Raw genomic sequence first — 21,155 nt, forward strand, 5'->3', positions numbered from 1 at the left:
TATTGTAATTCAAGGACAGATAACTCTGGACATATTGCTTAGGGTATGTAGATGCTAAAGTGGTAACAAGCTAAATTTGGAAAGACAGGCAGACAGGCGCATACTAAGGTGAGCTAAAATTAACAAACAATGACACCTGATAATAACTGGTCAAAATTAACGAAAATTATATAAACTTTAAAATACGGACGTTATGCGGCAGGACCATGCCTTTATGCCGCAAAATGTACGTCAGAAAAATGAGGACGATATGCACCGCAAAACGTCCATATACGTACGTTTTGCGGTACGGACGTTTTGCGGTGTTACAGCGCATACGGCTGCTACGACATTATACAACATTCAGGTATATGTTTACTTTTTTAGATCAAGTGATTTGTGTGTTTCGCCAAATAAATATGTACATTTAACACATTTAAAACATTGTTTTTCATATTCTGTCTACCTAAAACATTTGTCAAATATCACAATAGAAGGAAACTAAAATAAGAGTTAGCTATTTTTAATAAGATAACCGCCCTTGCTTTAGTGTTTCGCGTTACCTCGTAAAATGGTCCCAATTACGTTTTGTGTAATATAACACGAGTAGATTGGAAACTGTCTCAGATACACCGATAAAGTATTATGTACGTTATTGTATTCTAAGATATCAACGAAACAAAAAAGTAGCCATTAATACCCTAGTTAGGTCGTCATTTCACGAATGATCTTGAAAAATAAACATTTTTATGAGAATATTTTTGATGAGGTTTAAAGTATAATGTCTCAACAATCGTATGCGCTAATTAATTTCTTCCAATTTGGTGTACAATAAAAAAATATTGGTCCATTAACTTATGGCGGTGCTCGTTTTAGCCACTAAACTGCACAATTCTGCTTTACTTTTGCACAATTCCTGCGTTATTTGCACATTCCTGCGTTACTGGATACACGGCGGTTAGGAATATCTTGTATGAAGTTCAAACAAGTTATCAATTAATTGGTAAATTCATTTTTTTCTCTATGCACACAGTATTCCTGTTAAGAAGCGTTTGTCAATTGACTCGCATAGTGAATGAACACAGAGGTTATTTTGACCAGGTATTCAATTTTAACATTTTTCAACAACTTAAACTATCGCTTGGGCAGCCTACGCTAGATAAATAACAAATCTCGCGGTTACCCATTAGTAATTCATTGCAAACGTATTGGAGCGTGCGACCCATTCAGCCTTAAACAACCTCACTAAGCTATGTACACGGCAGTTTGTTTTACAACGTTATTCTCTTCCACTACTCTTAACGGTTTCATATATTTGTATTGATATCTTAAAAATGTAAGAAAACAACAATGTAAGCAAAGCATAAAAACACAGGTGGCAGTATCAGAGTATGACCACCAAATACAAAACCACCGATAAAAAAAAATCCACTATAAAAACAATTGTTATAGAAAAGTGGAAAGTCTACTATAAGCTCGTGAAACACGGGATATCGTCGTTTCATCGACTCAGGCGCATTTCGGCGCCATATCGCTGCATCATTCATAAACATTAATAAAAAGAACTAGAATTCCACAGTTAACCTTATTCAAGCCCAACGAATGATTTGTTTCAGTTTCACGGTATTTTTTAATTTGTAACACGCGATCTGATTGGACGATAGACGCCAGGCACAAAAAAATGAATCCGCTCGTCCAATCAGCGTAAATCAGTGTTCCACATTGTTTGGCAAATAAACATATAGTTGAATTTTCACCTTTCTATAAATTATAAATATAGTTATAATAGTGGATGTTTTTTTGTTTTGTTTTTTTTTTAATCGGTGGTTTTGTATTTGGTGGCCAAACACTGATACTGCCACCTGTGATAAAAACAATTAAATGAAACATAGTAAAATGAAACCATGTCGATGCTGTGAACATATGTTCCTTAAGAATTAAAAAAAAAAGAAGATAAAAATAGCAGAAAAATATCATTTGTAATATTAAATGGTACACAAAGAACACAAAAGAAAACAAAATAAAGAAATATACTTAGAATAAAATTGAAAATAGAGTTTTTGTACGATTCTTAGTCGAACTTGACTCAAAAGCGTTGCAACGCTTTTATGGTGGGGTCATTTTGCACAATGAAATGATTAATCTGGAAAAACAAGGGTAAGGGGATGACATGAAAATTTGTTCTCTAGGTATAAATCTTCATTAAAGATCCTGTAACACAATTTTTCTATGGTTTTAAATCATAAATATATGATGCTCAAATTAAGATTTATCAATACTGTAGGTTTCAAAGAGCATTATTTATAAAGATATTACCGAATTGAACATTTCATGTAAATAAAGGGATGTAATAAAATAATTATTTTCTATAAAGTTTAAGTCAAATTTTACAATAAGAAATGAATGCATATATTTTAATGATTACATATAATATGTTTGAAAATTGTTTTATTTGCATAATTATGTACATATATATAATTCACTTTGTGGGGTTAACCAATTTGATCACAACATACAGGATCTTTAAATGGCACAAAATTCAAGTCCCACTATGTCAAAAACAAACAGTCAAACAAAAACAAACAAACAAAACAACACATAAATGCCCTTTAAACACAAAGTGAAGTTAGAATAACCACATACCCTTACTCCCACCTACATGTACTTTTTTAATCATACATATACTTTAATGATTACATTTATTCGTATTCTCGTATTTACTACGACATATCATACACGAATACATGTATATCAAAATTAAGTTAAAACACTCTTGCAAACAACTTTTGTTCTACAAGACGAAGCAAAATCTCTTCCACTCAGCTGTTCTAGGTTATCTTTTGTTATTCGTTTTATTTTTGTAAAAAAAAAGTGATAAAACAAGGTTTAAATTGAAAGTGTATGATACATTCGGGAAAGTATGATTTAAACTGATTTAAAATAGAAATGACTGCTCATATATGATATGATACATTTATTTAAGCGTCACACGTCGTAGATTTTCACTTGTGTATACAGGGATTGGGACTTTAAATAAATTAAGGTTTGTTGATTTTCATTAAAGCGTTTGATGCATTTATGAATTTACAACACGGACGGGCTTACATACTTACATGTACATACATTTGCAACATGTTAGAGAGGACAAGTCTTGAGTTGTTAGCAAGGTATCGTCATGAACGTTTGACGTAGCGTAGAGGACGGCGCTGGTATCGTCATGAACGTTTGACGTAGTCCAAGATTTTGAAAAAATAACGTTCTGGAAATAATCGATTTCCTACGATATTGGCCGATGTTAGATTTTTTTTGGGCGGGAAAGCATTACAGTAAGGCAACTTAAGATATTTGACGCTATAAAAAGTACCTAGATGTAGATCGGCCATTGAGAAGTAAAATTTTCGAACAAAATGCAGGGAATAATTTATTCAATTTATTTGATAAATATAAAAAAATAGAGTTTTCTTAATAACTAGATCTAACAAAAATATAATTATATATATAAAAATATCCCTACTTTTTGTGAACAGAAAATGCATACATGTGGTAGCATCATTGGTGAAATTGAAATGTTATATCATATGTAAGCATGTAAGCATTACTAGTTTGACACTGTTAGAGCTACGCCTGGGCATCACCAAATAAGAAGTTATAGTTGTGTATATCTCATGAAATATTTGACCCGCGTCACGACAAAACCAACATAGTGCGTTTGCGACCAGCATGGATCCAGACCAGTCTGCGCATCCGCACAGTCTGATCAGGATCCATGCTGTTCGCTTACATACCCTATTACAAGTAAAGAAAATGATAGCGAACAGTGTGGCTCCTGATCAGACTGCGCGGACGCATTATGTTGGTTTTGTCGTGACGCGGCTCATTTATTGAACCTTTATAAATGGTAAAATGATGTTGAGTTGTAGCATGGAACATACAGGTAAACCGTATGTAACGCAGAGTAAAATGTATTGTACTGCTTTATGATATTTTAGTGCTACATGATGGGGGGTTTTACCTATAGCAATCCTTTTTTTTTGCATGCACCATTCGCTGTTAAAACAGCACGTCTCTTGGTTCATGCTAATTTTCATAAACATTCTGAAAATTTATTTAAATATTTTTTTTATTATAATATTGTAAAGAACCCAAAAGGAAGCAATTTACACATTATCAATGGCACATGCAGACCACTTTAATAACCAAACAGAGGTCAAAATATGCAAAGAAAATAGCCTTTACTGAGTTAGTAACGCAGTTCAAATATACATGTAGTTATAAATAATGAAAAAATCAGTCATTAATCGCACATGACATTAAAAAGATATTGAATCTTTAATCTGAAAAATCTTAGTACATTTTATTTCAAGTTTGATTTTATTGAAATATTTCTGCTTATCTGGAGGCATGTAGCTTTAAGGAAAACATCTTTCAAAGGTTTTCCTGTATTTTTATTGTGTGTGTGTTTGTTTGTGTGTGCGTGCGTATGTGCATGCGTGAGTGTGTTTGTTGTTTTGTTGTTGTTTTGTTGTGTGTGGGTTTTTTTTTGTTTTTTTTTTCAAAATAAATAAATAAATAAATAAATAAACCAAATTACAGCAGATATATAGAGAAAGTTCAAGTTTCTTCTATAAATACAGGATTTTTTTTCATTGAGTGATATAAAAATTAAATAATTCACGAGTGGCAGTAGTCACGAGTGAAATATGATAGTTTTCATACCACAAGATGAAAATTGATCCTGTATCAATAGAATAAAAAACTGAAAAGAAAGTACTCTGACAAGACACCGGTAAAAAAAACGAAAAAAGAAAACAAAAAAACGATATAAAATACGTCTTTTGTTTCATCAATATTTCTCAATATTCATTTATGAGTACATGATAAATAGCTTTGTACATTTTAATTATATTGGAATTATACTGTCTATAAACGTTAAAAACAGTTAATAAAACAGGATTTTATGTCGAGTCATTTTCCCTGCCGGCGACTCTTTATTTCGATTGGTTAGCAAAGATTTGTAACAAAATGACGTATTTAGCAAATGATGATCAATGTACCACCGACTTCCCGGTACTTTCTACTTAAATTGATTGCTACGCTTGGAAAAGTATTAAAATGTGTTACTGATTTATTTTTGCTTAAAACAAATATTTAGGAGTAAATATAATAGAGCTAATTTGATAGTTTATCTATTATCTGATGAGCATTAAAGCATGACAAATTGAAAATTTGTACTAAAGTGCATATTATATTATATCGTATCGTATCGTATCGTATCGTATCATATCATATCATATCATATCATATCATATCATATCATATCATATCATATCATATCATATTATATCATATTATATTGAGGTAGTCTTACTGTAATTAATGCTTTCCCGCCAAAAAAATTCTAGCATCAGCCAATATCGTACCGTTATTTCGGAAGATTTTTTATTTCAAAATCTTGGGCATTAGATTTACAATCATTCATCAATTATCGTTTTGTACTTAATTCTGGTTATAAACGGTAAAAATTATTGAATACCGTAGATCGTGAAAAATGACATTCCGGAAATGACAGATTAATTACGATATTGGCCGATGTTAGACATTTTTGGCAGGAAAGCGTTAGAATAAAACTACCATAAAGGCACATGTTCAGCTTAAATCTACCAGCTGTAGTTTATTACTATTGTTTAAGTCGCAGCTTTCTAAAACATTTCGTCCTAAAGTCAGATCGTGTCACTTAATTAATTTCTTTTCGAACAAGGCTTAAGGTTATCTCGCGACTACGAGATTCAATTCCGTAATAACGGGAATATATCTCGTTTTACAACGATATAATGTCTTTTAATCGGTGGGATGGGGGCACATGTCCGTCCTTCAGCAATGTTGGAGGGGGAAGGGAGTGTCCGCCCCTTCAAAAGATATAAGGGGTGCAATTGTCAGTCACTGCAAAAAATGTTCGGGGAGCAACTGTCGGGGGTGGGGGCTTTGGTAAATATCCGGATACCCTTAAACACGCCGGATAAACAACCGAGCTACCCCTTAAACACGCCGGTTTAACAACCGAGTTACCCCTTAAACACGCCGGATAAACAACCGAGCTACCCCTTAAACACGCCGGATAAACAACCGAGTTACCCCTTAAACACGCCGGATAAACAACCGAGCTACCCCTTAAACACGCCAGATAAACAACCGAGCTACCCCTTAAACACGCCAGATAAACAACCGAGCTACCCCTTAAACACGCCGGATAAACAACCGAGCTACCTCTTTCGGAACCGCCTCCGTGGTCGAGGGGTTAGAGTGGATGGCTTCTAATCCAGTTACCTTTCTGGCGTGGGTTCGATCCCCGGGAGATGCGTTGGTAGTTAAGCACGGAGGAAGGTAGTCTAGTACTGGTGTAACTCTCCAGGAACGATGGTTAGGAAACTGTCCGCCTATATGACTGAAATACTGTTGGGAAAAGGCGTAAAATGAAACAAACAAACAAACAAACAAAAACCTCTTTCGGAGGCATATGGTCTATATCGCTCTATCGTTTCTTGTCGCCGAATTTAAGTGTTACGTTTTCTTACCACGTATTTTTTTATTTGATTTGTAGTTCCCATTTAGCAAGTTTATCAATCATGAAAAATAAAGCTATTGCTTCTTATGTTCATCTTAACAGTAATCCAGATTAAAAACGAGTGAGAAAAAAAATCATCAAATGGTACACAAATCTCAGAAAAATATTGATATTATTACTGTGTATATACAAAATATATATAACTTTACGAGGACTCAAGAAATGGATGATGTAGTGAACTGTTAAAAAGTTACACAAGATTGAAGCATAAGACTGTAATGTCGGACTATCAGCGTAAATTGCATTAACCTCTGTCGAAATTTTGCGAACGCCTAAGGTTTAAGCAAATTGTGTTATACATTCTACGGTTTTTAAAACAAATGAACAGTTTTGTCTATTCCAATGGCATATTTTTACGGCCTTTTGTTTTTTTATGTATCAAAGCACAAAGTCTTACATTTAAACAGTTTCAGTTTTATAACATTTTTTTTATTTTATGTTTTAGCCGATTAGAGAATGGCAGATTGCAGTTGCCAGAGAATTCTTGTAAGTAACTAATCAGGTTTTTAGAGAACAAACACTGAATGGCTAGCTCGCAGTTTTTATGTGATCATGACTGTTTATCATATTTTCATAATTTCGCCGTCATTTGCAGTTGTTATAATTTAACATGCTTTGCAATATCGGACAGCAGGTCCATTCTACAATGATTAAACTCTATAAAATTATCATGCTATCCTATACCAACCGGGTTAAAATGTGTTTTTATTATCTTAATTACCTGTCTGAGCGTCGGCCAACTCGAGACTTGCATGTTTGCTCGAAACCGCTCTGTTTGCTCGAAACCGCCTATTAACCCGAAACCCAGCAAACTATCTGAAACCCGTTTGTTTGCCCGAAACCCGCCTATTTACCCGAGACCCAGTTGTTTGCCCGCAACCCGCCAGTAAACTTGCTCAATATACTCCTGTCCATCTGCCCGATGGTCTGCCTTCTTATGTAAATAGTACTTGTCACATGTCCTTTTGTTATAACAAGTAAATGAATCTTAAAATTAGGAATTTACTTGTGTTTGTTTAGTTGGTGTCTTTGTTTTATTTTCAGACAGGTGTGGTCGCAGTGTTGTCAGTAGTGACAGTGGCTCTACTCGCTATACTGATTTGGAGAGAAACAAGGTAAAATAGTTTGCTCAATTGATTATAATGGATATGTGGTCCAGTGGTAACGTGCCGGTTCAGATATTTAGGGGTCGCTGGTACGCGCCGGTTTAAATATCAATGGGTCGCTGGCAAGCACCGGTTTCGTTTTTCATTGGTCGCTGGCACGATCTACCGCACCACCACTAACAATGCTAATGTCAGTCGGATGGTTACTACATGTGTATAACCGAGGTCATATGTTTCGGTGCTCCACACCGGACATGTAAGAAACTATTGTGAAGTTAGCAAAGCTTTTACGTCCTATACAATATACTCAAATTATCAAAAAGTGAAATATGCAAAAATAGCCATTACTGCGTTAGTAACCCAGAAGAAATATGAAATAAATACTGCAATATCAGTCAATAATCGCACAAAATAATTAAGTTAATACTTGAATCTTAATACTTTTCTTCAAATCCAAAAGTTGGATGTTTTTTAAGTATTTTGGCTGAAATAGGGGCATGCAGCTTTAATAGTTGATAATCAATTAAACCAGATCTGTGAATCATAAAGCTAAATAACAACGTCTGGAACGTTTTCGTCTGGCGTTAAATAAAAGAAAATGTGCCGGTAGATATATATTACAAAAGCATCACAAAGAAGCCATTTAAGTGATATATGTTCTTGCAGGGATGATGTCGAGATAGAAAAGATGAAACTTACGGCAGAAAATCTCATCAAATCTTATCCAAGTACATTCAGATCAGAGAAAGAACAAACGATATTTCTTCAAAAATACATAGAAGGAATAGCAAACAGGACTATTGTTAAAAACATAACAGAATCTGTTCGAGGACCATGTGCATTTTCCTGTTTAGACAAAGGTGGAAATTTCACAGATGCCCCATTACGTCGTCGTAGACAAGAGAATCCGAGGGGCGTTTACCACGGATGCTGCGTGTCGTAAGTCAGATTAGATGGACGCAACGTTTAATTTAAGTTCTTTTCTGTAATTAACGCTTTTGAACACATTTTATGCTAAACAGACTGTCAGAAACATTCAAAATAGTGTAGTTTCCCTTTTACTGCGAGGCTAACATACGCATCCCCAGGGGCCATGTTGAGGTCAAAGCAAAACCACCACAATGCGTCGACAGATGGAATATGGAAATCTGCTCATCACCGCCCTCCTCCAGCGCAATGCCTCAAAATGCTTCGGGAATGGGGGTCGGGGCTATAATTGACTGGTGCATAACTTCAAATATTTTATAGGGTTAAACATCAACACCAATTATTAGTTCATTTAATTAAATATTTTTTAAATCTAAATTTAGTTAAAAAGCTTTGTAATTCTATATCATTTGCTCTATATATATTCATTTGATAATTTAAATATATTCATCAATTATCTATATTCACAGTACAGTGAAGTTCGCCTTTCCGAAAAAGAAAACAAATGTATACGGTGTAGAACGTGTTTTACTACAACTACAAGGTGCAATGCAATATTTTGCAGAGCATAAATGCCAGTAAGTACTGAAGAGAGAAAAATGCTTTTTTCGACTGATTTTATTTGATACTCATAGGGCACTGACAGTAATTTTTTATGAATCATTGCCTTTAAATAAAAGCTATATCAGTTACTTTAATATCTATGACTTTCAATGAGAATAGTTCTATGAATTAAGATTTTATTTATATATGACTTTTTACGCTGGAAACGATATTGTGAAACTTACTTTGTAAACATTGCAAGATAACTCAAGAAAAAGAATAAATTCGTACATTTTTTCTGAATTCATAATTCTGTTCTTTTCAACTATTTTAGTAAAATTATGTGGCTAAATATATTTCTTCTAAAAAAAACTTAGAAAACTACTTAGATATAACATGTATTTTTAACTCTCACACAAACAGGCTGTTTTGTTATGTTTCAGAACAGTGAGTGGATGCACTGGCTGTACATGTTACAGGGAGAACAATTTACACACTGCCGTTGTTTTAAAGACACATGTTGGCAGTGTTGATGACGCCGAATACATAGACGACACTGAGACGGATTTCTTCTTCTTTGACGGTTGCTGCAAGTGCATAAATAACTAGCATATAGCATTACCGGTTACAACAACATAGCATAGATATGGAGGATTGCTGTAATTGTGTTAAAGATCCTGTAACTCAATTATTCTATGTTTTCATATCATAAATATAATGCTCAAATGAAGATTTATCAATATTGTAAGTTCCAAAAAGCATTATTTATAAGGATATTACCGAATTTACATTTCATGTAATAAAGGGAGGTAATAAGAAATATATTTTCTATAAAATCTAAGTCAAATTTTTTCAATAAGAAATGAATGCATAATTATATTTTAATAAACACATATAATGTAGAGTACACATTTTACATATTCTTCAATGTTTGAAAATTGATTTAGAAGCATAATTATATACGTATATAAAATATAACAACCTTAATTACAACATACAGGATCTTAATTGACTAAGATAAAGCATTGACGGTTGCTGCAAGTTTAAAATACTTACAGTTGTGTAATTGAATAAATGTCTAAACGAGTTGTAAGTGTAACCAATAACTAGCGTACAGTTTCGCGTTTTGAACCTTTATATATATAGTGAGCTGCATTTTTAAGTAAACCTCTACCAAGAGTGCTCAGATCATGGCCACATGATCTCAATTGGCATAGCACCGGGGTCAAATGATTTTCCAAAGTTTCGTAAAGGTTTAAAAAAAGTAACAACGACATTCTTTTTGTCTTTGTCTAACCGAAAGGTCTCCAGCTGAGGTGTTTCGTGTGTAGCATTGTCTAATGGATCTCTATAACAACGGACAAAGTATCAAAATTGGTCTCACTCCGGGGTCAATGATTTTGACACCGTTCTTAACGACATTTCCTAGTAAGAGAATTTAAATAAGAAAATTTTCTTAAACTTTTCATGATTAAAGAGAATCATGATTGGAACAATTTTTCTAAAAATAAAAACCTTGTAGTTCATAGGATAATCTTGAAAGGGACAAAACTATCTGGGAAAGTAAATCATTGACTTTGTAAAATCTATTCATATTCCATTATTCTTCAAAAGGGTTTCGATGAAACCTCTTCATTGAACGTTTCAGTTCAACCCGTAGTAAATAAAATGCCTCTAGATAAAATGAGCCGCGTCATGAAAAAACAAGCATAGTGCTTTTGCGACCAGCATGTTTCCAGACCAGCCTGCGCTTACCAACCCTATTACAAGTAGAGAAACTGACAGCGTCAACATGGATGCTGATCAGACTGCGCGGATTATCAGGCTGGTCTGGATCCATGCTGGTCGCCAACGCATTATGTTGGTTTTGTCATGTCGAAGCTTAAATTTATTTTAGCATAATGGTCATACTCGTACATTGTCATATAACATATGGAGTAAGACATAACATGACACAAACATAATTCATGCACACCAACACAAGGGGTATCACGAATCGTTCCATTGCGGTCCCTAAATATTTGTTGAATATGCAGCCTTTTTAAGTCGCGTGTTTTAATTATAGACAATACCTCGAGGAGGACTAGTTTTATCGACCATGTAGACAGGCGCCGAGCCAAGTTTGAATTTTAAAAAATCATGACATAAGATGATAACTTCACATGTAGTTTTACAGGTAACAAATTAAACATCTTGGAATGGACATAATGTCATTTTAAATACTGAACAGAAGATGTGGACGTTATACAAGTACCATTACATGTGACCTGGACTTAACATACCCTAAATTGATAGAGGACTATTCCAAAAATAGAAGTTGGACAAGTCCATTTAAGAAAATCATCAGATTAAAGGCTAATATGAAAACGACTTCGATCATACACATTCAAATATTACCGTTTGTATGAAAATACAATATACTTTTCAATGAATTTCTCAAAATAATAGTATATGCTTATACATACAAAGTAGGTCTGCTTACTTTTGTCTTTTTGAAAGCGGTGGACGAACAGAATGTGTTTTTTTTTCTTGAAAGTTATGCACTGTGATTCGAATAAGAAATGAGTAAGTGGGTTAATAAAATCTATTATTCAAGCAGAAAACAAACCACAATGTTTTGTAGGAATGATAGAGTCAGTTCATCTGTATTGTTTCACTTTTAGTTATTGGCGAGTCCAGCTGGTCGTTTAATTTTTATGAGAAAACTCAGGTGCTGCTTAACATTGTCCACAATTCCCTGATATCACATCTCACTTTGTTGATCATTAATGGGAATATATTTTATCTAGGTTTATTGGTGAAAGGTTATGACATAAACGCAGTCCGGTATACTTGAAGTATACAATATAATAGAAAACAAAAACGGAATCCCTAAAGATCGCCCAAAACGATAAATCTGAAAATCTTGCAAGCTCGTTTTTTAGCCTGTTCTTTATAGTGGCTGATTTGGTACACTTTGCCCGTTGCGTTGTCGATAGCGATAACACAACCTATATCGATATCGCCTTGTCGTCCTGTCGCTAGCAAACGGCGCGTTGTCGCATTATAGTCTTGTTGTCCTGTCGCTACCGAAGCAAGCCAAACGGCGCGTTGTCCTGATGTCGCCATGTCGCTTGGCTTATATATATATACAAATAGCCTATTCTTCGATTTGAGCTGAGCGACAATGTGACATCGCTACAACATGCCGCGCGACAACGCGCCATTAGACTTGCATCGTTAGCGACAGGAAAACAAGACGAAAATCAGACAACGCGCCGTATGGCACTAGCGACAGCACGACGCACAAAAGTGTACCAAATCAGCCACCATAGTTCATGGACGGTACTGGAAAATGCAAGTTACCGTCTACGCCCCCTAGCAACGGTGTAAACAGACACGAAATTGATGAAATGTTAATTTAGAAACATTTGCAGGTGTGTCATATAACCTTCAATGTGATACTTTCCCGTCATTCCATGAAATGCGGCGTATGGTCTCCAAGCAATAGAAAGCGTATGCCCTTTTCCGAAAAAGCAATGCGCGGAACCAAACAAAATAGAATTTTCAAAGGGGATCAGAGGTTATGAAGCCTGCATATCACACTAAGACGTCAAAAAGCAGGCACCATATCCTAAGGATGATTTTACAGTATTCAAGTAAAAATGCTAGAACAACCCAAGTTGTAAAGGGTCAAATAGCAGTAGCTTAAAATACCATAAACATGTACACACAACAAATATGACGCGCACGATCTTCAACGATCGAAAGTATAAAATCTTTGATTATATGTACGGGGCGACGTTTAGTTTTCTATGGCCTCCACACGGCACAAATAACACTGAACCCTTACATTTGATGTTAACTTAAAGTTCGTTAGTATGAGCTTATCTTCATTTTACTGCTGTTTGAGCCTCATTGTACTTTCATGTTTATCACCTCATTGTGTCTTTGAATAATTTGTACATTGAATGAGTGAAATACATGGTGTTTTGACTGACTTTGAATAACATAACACTTTCTTAAATATCTAAAAGTTTTATTTTCCAGAAATAAAATTCACAATTTCAGATTTAAGATTTGCTCCACATAATGATATAATAATATACCCAATGTATATATTATGCTCCAAACAATGATGTTATTGAGCGATAAAATCACTGTTTGGGATATATTATTTCTTAAGTAATATACCAAACGTATATATTATGTTGTTACAATGGCGCAAATGTTTGAAAATTTACAATATCATTTAAAGCTACACGCCTCCAGATGAGCAAATAATATTTCGATAAAATCAAACCTGAGAAAATTCAAAAATATACTAAGATTTTAGGAAAGGTATAAAGATTCAAAATTCTAGTGAAAATTTATATATGCGATTAATGACCGAATTTTTCAGTATGTATAACTATATTTCTACTGAGTTACTAACGCAGTAAGGGCTATTTTTGCATATTTTGACCTCTTAATTACGTAATTTACATAGGCTGTAAGTGCCATTGATAATGTGTAAATTGCATTCTTTTGGTAACTTTATATTATACTGTTTAATACATTTTCAAATTTTCATGAAAATCAGCATGAATCTGGAGTTGTGCTGCTTTAATTCTGACATCTTTCATATGCATGTGTATTGAAATATTCCCTTTCAAAATTCAAACTTAAATAGTGTGAACTACATTGAGTAGATATTTAGCTTTACACTTTTCACTTTAACACATTATTTTTTACTAAGAGTATAAGTTTGTTTGTTGGGGAATTTAAATTCTATTCATCTAGTACTTAAACAGTTTTTGTCTAAATCAATATTCCTGATACGTTAACAGTGTTTAGCGCGAAATTAAGTATATATTGTTCAGACTTTTCAGTGTGATTTGTGGTTGTTGTCGAGGAGACCTTCTCAGTCCTAACAAATTCCTTTTTTATGTGAGCTGAGATTTTCTTGCTGTTGTAATCTTTTGAATCCATAATGCATTGGAATAAAGTCATAAGCGGCATTTTTGTCTTCTGCTTCCAAGACTAATAATTAAGAAATAATATATCCCAAACTGTGATTTTATTGCTCAATAAAATCACTGTTTGGAGTTCGGATGCGGGAAATTATATCACGGGGGCGTAGCCCGAGTGATATTATGGCGCGCATCCAAACCACAAGCAATAAAATCACCGATCTGGATATATTATTTTGAATCTAACAAGACATCAACAAATAAATGCTGTCGTACCTGATATTAAGCTAAATTGCGCCTGATTTGTTTCCGTACTTATTGTAAGCGCGTCACATTTTTAGTAGTACGTCACGTGTATAATGATTACGTCACATGTTTAAGTATAGAACTTCAAACAGATATTTTATAGCATCATAACTTACACTTTCGGTTCTTCTATTTTCAATACGGAAAAAAGCGGGTCGTGTTAGAATTAGAAATAATCCACTTTTCTGGCATTAAGTGTATCCTTTCACGCGATATACTGAGGACTTTGAATTGTTACTTAAGTCGTTACTACCGCTCACTTTTGCACGGCCTTGTAGGCTTTCGTTATGAATAAAATCACAATTAAACAATAATGTTCGTACAACGTTTTATTACAACAATTCATAGAAATTTTATACATATATATTACGAAGATAAAAAAAACCCATCAAATTATGTCTGTATTTTGAAAACAGAAAATACAAGATAAATCAATTAAAAAAACAACAACAAAAACAAAAAACACAAAACAAATAGAGATGTTTTTAAGACAACACGGAATTGCTGCATGTTTAGTACATCTTATCATCTAAATAGTTGTGTCGATGTGAGAAATGACATATTTACATGTAAAACAGAAGTCTTTAAGGCCATGAAACATAGTATTTTTCTCATATGACAATGCATTAAAAACAATCAGTTATGTCCGTATTTTGATACATAATATATGATAAACAAGATCAACAAGGAAAGGCGGCATTCAATGAAAGCAACCCACACGACCCAGCAACACAAGAATCGACTGTTCAACATCCGCGAAGTAATAGTAATGCGAAGCGTTTGTGATACAAAGACCTCCAGGCCCCGTGTTAATTAACAATGATTTAAGGATCAGGATCAAGATTAGGATCAAATTAAAAAACACAAATAGTCTCCCTTGTTTATCGTCAAGGTGAAATATTAATATTAACTTTATAAAAATGACCGTAAAATAGCATGTTTATGAAATTTTAGAATTAATTAATTGTTATTTAAAAAGAAAGTAGCATATTACAGTTTATCCAATTATTGATCTTGATCCTAAAATTGATCTTTATTTTGTATCGATATTCGTCGATTTTTTTCCTAAAATAGGATTGTTTCTTTGCAAATTAGCAATATTTTACATAATGGTGATGTACTTTGCACTTCTAGCAAAATACAATCAATTTTAGGTTTATAAAACAATGAAAGTTAATTAGGATAATTTGTTCCTGATCCTGATCTTTTGTTAATGAACATGGAATCTCATAATTGTGTGGGATATGTAGGCAAGGGTATCAATTGATGCTTGAATAAGACATAATATTATTATACGAACTTTGCAAAGCACCCTTTTTATGAATACAACACATTTACAGGAGATGTACAATCAACCACTCACTAACACTGTTATCAACAACAAAGATAATAAGTAGAAAAAAACATTAATAAAATGAAATAAATTAAAAAATATATATATAAGTATTAAACAATTAAGATCATTTATGGCAAACATTAAAGGTGCTGTTAAAGCAACATTGATAAAGATAACTCATTATTTCAATAGCAAAATTTACTAACTACTGAAGTGCGCAAGAAAAACTACACAGTCTTTTGTGCCATAATGCTAATGCTTCAAATCCATTAGCATAAATAGGATATATATTATATATCTAAAGTGCCTCGCTAGAGTTCATAGTTTAAAAGTGTTTCAACACTGTGAGCACTTTTCGTTTTAATCTTATTTTTTTTAATTTTTCATCGAGCTTTTACAGACGATAAAAAACTTAAATCGCTCATAATTATCATGTCACAGGTCATGTTGAATATTCTGCGCAAAACGTTTCATTTTTCATGCATGTAAATTCATATAAAACTATTCATAAAAATGATGACAAGGGCAAACATGCCGATGTTAAAGGCATCCAAGAAGAAGAACTTTTCAACAGATCCAGTCAAATAGATTGGTTCAAATGCAGATCCATCAATACAAACATGACAAAAGGTTTTTCCCTCCGATTCTGTTAGACTGTATTCGGCATCGATCAAAGTGCGGTTTGAAATTTTATCAAACACTAAATTGTTGCTTGTAATGTTGAACTCTCTTCTGTCTAATTGAATATTTTCACAAAAATACAGCTTTGTTAGGGTCAAAGGTAATCCTCTGCTGCGTGATTCATAGATGAGTACCGTAAAAAAATACAAAAAATTTAAAAAAAAATCAATGGGGGAATACGGGTCGAAAATCATTGAAGGGGAACGAAAGGGGTTTTAAAGTCATGTGAATAAAATTGCCCATTTTTTTTTCAAAATTTTTCTCTACTTGGGAGATCAATTGCTCAATGCCAGTGGTATGAGATTCCTTAGCCAAACGTACAAATAATTCGTTTGTTACACACGAAGAATTCAGTGGCTTGTAAAATAATCTCACGATGTTGAAGGATTTCAACAAAACAGAGTCAATGTTTGTAATGGGCTCGCTCATGTTTTGAAAGTAATCGAAAATACAAAAAGGTTTGTCACTGAAAAGTTGTATCGATAAAAAGAATATAACGTTGTACCATCTGGACACACCAAAGAAACATTCGCCGTTGTTCCCACGAAGTTGTCCTATTGGGCAGAAACGGGGTCTACATGTTCCTGAGGTCTGCAATAAATATTAAGGGATTATTTACAAAAACTTTTGTTGAGACATCGTAAATTATGCAGAAAGAAGTAAAAAGTATTGCTGTAGTATTTGAACCAAAAACTGTGAACTTGAAAGTTGGTCAGTGTCTAAAATAAAATATATTTGTATCAAAAGAATAACCTTGTCATTTTTTTAAGGAAATGAAATTCAATATAAAAAGTGTACAACAATCGATAAAAAGAACTAAATGTACTTGTATAACGCTCAATTTGTGAATAAAACATGTAACTATATCGTGCCTAGATTGCCTGTTTGCGGAATTAAATCAAAATACGCCTTGAATTTCAATTTATATCACAAACATTGGGTTTCAAATAAAATAAAGTCATGGTGTGTGTATGTCTATCTCTAGTCAGCTCTCAGTTTTAGTGTGTAAAAACTTTTTTTTTTAATTTTAATGAGTGCTCCCTTCAGAGTTATAAAAACAAAGATGATAAAGGGATAAGTGTACTCCAGCCAAATTAAGGTTAAAGAAATCTCCAACATTTTATGGTTTTAAATCATTTTATCAAAGTTCAATTGGGAACACGAAATATGCCCTTATCTTTCGTACATTTTAAGCTCTATGTTATCGGTGTATTCAAATCTATAAGCGATTGTTATTACATATCCTATCTTAGCATATGTCATATTATGAATATAATTAAAACTAAGTTGATATATACCGATTCAAAAACACTGCCATCTTTTCTTAAACACGCCATAGTCGGCTTCAACACATCTCCTCTGTTTGTTCTGGCATGTTCTAGCTTTTGAAGATAGTTGTAGTCTATTAGTCCTGATATACTATTTATCCCGAATTTCATGTTTTCCGATATATACTGTTTTCTACATTTAAACGGAATTGCCTTTGATTGACCATTGCAGATGTGACAAAATACATTTGCATACATATTGACAGTTCGGTACGGAGATAAAAATCCACTCGTACATGCACTTTTAACTTCTGTTTTGTTCATCGGTATAGAGTCAGGAATGCGAAATACATCTCCTGAACAAGTATCAATTAAGTCATTGAAACAGACACTTGATCTGTGGATAAAGATTCCTTTTGGGGCAAAAAACTGAACATGACATGTATCGACAAACGTTTCAGTTAATTCAAAGTCATTGCGGTTTGTGTCACAGACCATGATTCCCTTCCAATAAACAACATTTTCATCTTTCAAACCGTGTTCTCGAGAGCAGTGAATGTTTTTATAAACGTACCCAGTTATTTTCGATGATACTGGTAATAGGCTGCCCCAGTGTGCAACTTCAATGAGACCACATGCCTGGTTTTCTGACGACTCATTATTGTCTAAGATTTTAGAAACCATCCAGAATGACTGTTGTAGTACTTTTCCTGGAATATCATTTGGCTGGGTAGATTTAGGGTATAAACATTCATTTATCAGTATCTTATTCTTTTCTGAAATAGTCTTAACACTGTCTTTGTTCAAAGATCCGTGTCCTACAGGATAAGCCTGATCCGGAAAACAACAGTTCTCGTAATCTGTACAATTTGGATCGCAAGAACAATCTGTAATATTAAAAAGAGATAACGACCGTCTTTCTTATGTAAAACATGCATTGCCAACAGAACGATATAACAATGATATATGCATTTATGCAACAGTCATTTAATGAAATATAACGAAAAAATCGTTTACATGCAGCTTTTGTAGATACGTTTAAACTAATTAACGATTATGTTACGAACCATTTAAGTAAAAATATCTATTCTGTATAACGAATGGTAAAATTGCTGGTATTGCTCAGTATGACCTGCTTACGCAAGAAAATATCGGAATACATATTCAAACTTTTTCTTATAACTGAGTAGTTTGCTAGTGCTGAGATAAAATAAATAATAGCAGAACAGTTTAAAGATAATTGGAATTATTACCATCATTATTGTAAGACTTAAGAAATATAAAATGAATCATAAATTGATTTATCAACGTGTTTTTATAATAATTTTGTCAATTGTTTGAAAAAGATTTAACAAAGAGTTTTCTTTTTTTTTCGAAGTTTGTTCAGCGCAAAAATCTTTCCCTGTTGGTATTCTGTATATATCGAAACTTTACAATCCAAACAATGATTTCGCCATTTTCAGAAAACCAAAATATATTAAACCTATGAAGGGTAAAAAATCAAATCACCTTTGTAACATGTATACACCCCAGTCACAAAAAATATTAAAAGTAAAACAACAGCAACAACGAAAAACAACCACTTGAAAACAGGCTTAAGATTACATCATTCGGAAACTAAACAAAGCAACAAAATAGCAAGATATAAAAGAATGTTATGTTATTATTTCTTTATTTCATGTCAACACTTTTACCAATACAGCAAGTGTTGCTTGCTTCCTGTGTCGTGCTGGCGTCAGAGTTGTTTGTTGGGCAAATGTTTCTTTCTGGGCAAAATAATCTCGCCATGTTGATCACATTTGTTCGGCTTAAACTACTTTCGCCTCCATTTTTCAATAAACAAATAAGAGCCAAGGCTATTACTTTATAACCAGCTTTCATTTTGCTCTGAAATAAAAACATAGTTATATGAGGTTTTTAATTAAGTTTACATGACTCATTTAAGTTTATGTATAAAATCATCTAGAAATTTTATTGTCCAGGAATTTACTTGTGATTCTTTTATTGAAGATGTATTCTTAATGTTAAAGAATGTTCTATGCTTTATTTGTTCTATCCGTATAAAGTCGAGAACATTTAGGCTACTCAAAAATATAGATAATATTTAGGCATAAAAAATATAGCATTAAATTTTCATCATTATTCTTCGTGTGGAATAATCTTGACTGTATCTAACAATCTATTGAATTATTATTCTTCTAAAAATCGTTATGGACATTTGTCGGAAGAAGAGCGTAAATAAGTGAAATAGGGATTGATCATCTTGTCCAAGCAGGCCTTCTGAATCAAGGAACTGAAAAAAATGTGACAATGCAAAATTATTCTTAATTAATCTATTGATTTGATTACTGAATAGATTTAGGAGATTAAATAAAAGAATACATCTTAGTGATTTAATCAATGAATACATTTCAGTGATATATTTAAATAATAAATTTGATATAGTTCAATTGATGAATGCATTTTAAGTGATTAAATTTATAACTAAAACGTTCGTTACTAGTTATTCTTTCTTTCTATAACACATGTGGTCCGTAACATATGTAATTTAAGTTCTTTCGGCTCAGGACAAATGTGAATCTTTGATAACAGGACCAATTCTGATTAATTGGTACTTTGTTTACAGTTACAATAATATATAAAAAGTACAAACAGTACAGGCTAGAGGACGTTAGACAAACAAAACCTTAAACTTTTACGCCCAAAAAAGTTAAACTGTCTGCAATTTTCATCTTTTGAATTGTTTTATTACTCTGGAGGAGTTCAAATTGTCCTGATTTTCTTTTCACAGTCATTCAACGTTTTGGTTTGCCTATGTGTTTATGACTTGGCGTTGCCATCAACTAGCTTAAGGTAACAAACATAAATAATTAAGGCGAAACACGAGTGACATATTACAGTAAATACATAGATTTTCTATAAATACATGATTTATTTTCATCGAGTGGTATGAAAATAAATATTCCATAAGTGGCGGTAGCCACGAGTGAAATATGTTAATTTTCATGCCACAAGATGAAAATAAATTATGTTTTCATAGAGAAAAACTTGAATTTTCTGTTTATTATATTATGTACATTTTTTGTCATTTTTTTTTTTGACATTACAATTTGTGTACTGGCAAAATTTAAAAGAAAGTAGTCTGGCAAGACACCAGTGAAAATACGGAAAATATGTTTCACTGCAGTGAATAATGAATTTTCACAGCGAAAATAAGGAAAATGAAAATACGCATTTTATTTCATCAATATTTCTCAATATTTCACCTACAATGGTAGGATACCACGTCATCGCGCACCTGCTGAGTGCTCCCACTTGGACCATTTTTTCGTCGACTCGAAGGTAAAATACAATTTTATTATAAGAAAACGTAAGAGTATTAAAAAATCATGTAGCGCACCAAAGAATGGTTATAGTACTTGAGATAATTGTAAAAAAGTTTATAGATTTATTGCC

General features: G+C 33.1%; 2 protein-coding genes across 2 annotated transcripts; one reads left to right on the forward strand and one right to left on the reverse strand.

Moving 5' to 3' along the window:
- Positions 1-2,859: 2,859 nt before the first annotated feature.
- Positions 2,860-10,079, forward strand: LOC132753099 (uncharacterized). Its single transcript, XM_060743520.1, has 6 exons — positions 2,860-3,022; positions 7,047-7,087; positions 7,646-7,716; positions 8,374-8,646; positions 9,105-9,212; positions 9,621-10,079. The coding sequence occupies exons 2-6, from the start codon at positions 7,058-7,060 to the stop codon at positions 9,784-9,786; spliced, it is 648 nt and encodes a 215-aa protein (XP_060599503.1). The 5' UTR covers positions 2,860-3,022; positions 7,047-7,057; the 3' UTR covers positions 9,787-10,079.
- Positions 10,080-14,065: 3,986 nt separating this feature from the next.
- LOC132753087 (uncharacterized) lies at positions 14,066-19,978 on the reverse strand. The gene is made up of 4 exons (XM_060743499.1): positions 19,394-19,978; positions 17,730-18,586; positions 16,950-17,022; positions 14,066-14,178 (listed from the first exon to the last, which is right to left on the reverse strand). Exons 1-4 carry the CDS (start codon positions 19,599-19,601, stop codon positions 14,066-14,068), a joined length of 1,251 nt encoding a protein of 416 aa, XP_060599482.1. The 5' UTR covers positions 19,602-19,978.
- Positions 19,979-21,155: the final 1,177 nt, after the last annotated feature.

Source organism: Ruditapes philippinarum, unplaced genomic scaffold (assembly GCF_026571515.1).
Source record: "Ruditapes philippinarum isolate M1 unplaced genomic scaffold, ASM2657151v2 ctg3094_1_1_1_1, whole genome shotgun sequence".
NCBI lineage: Eukaryota > Metazoa > Mollusca > Bivalvia > Venerida > Veneridae > Ruditapes > Ruditapes philippinarum.

Coding starts and splice junctions, on each gene's coding strand:
- LOC132753099 (XM_060743520.1), top strand. CDS start 7,058: ATGGCAGATTGCAGTTGCCAGAGAATTCTT. Junction 7,717..8,373: donor CTGATTTGGAGAGAAACAAG/GTAAAATAGTTT, acceptor ATGTTCTTGCAG/GGATGATGTCGAGATAGAAA. Junction 9,213..9,620: donor TTTGCAGAGCATAAATGCCA/GTAAGTACTGAA, acceptor GTTATGTTTCAG/AACAGTGAGTGGATGCACTG.
- LOC132753087 (XM_060743499.1), bottom strand. CDS start 19,601: ATGTTTTTATTTCAGAGCAAAATGAAAGCTGGTTATAAAGTAATAGCC. Junction 18,587..19,393: donor AAGCAACACTTGCTGTATTG/GTAAAAGTGTTG, acceptor TTAATATTACAG/ATTGTTCTTGCGATCCAAAT. Junction 17,023..17,729: donor ATGGCAGTGTTTTTGAATCG/GTATATATCAAC, acceptor TATTTATTGCAG/ACCTCAGGAACATGTAGACC.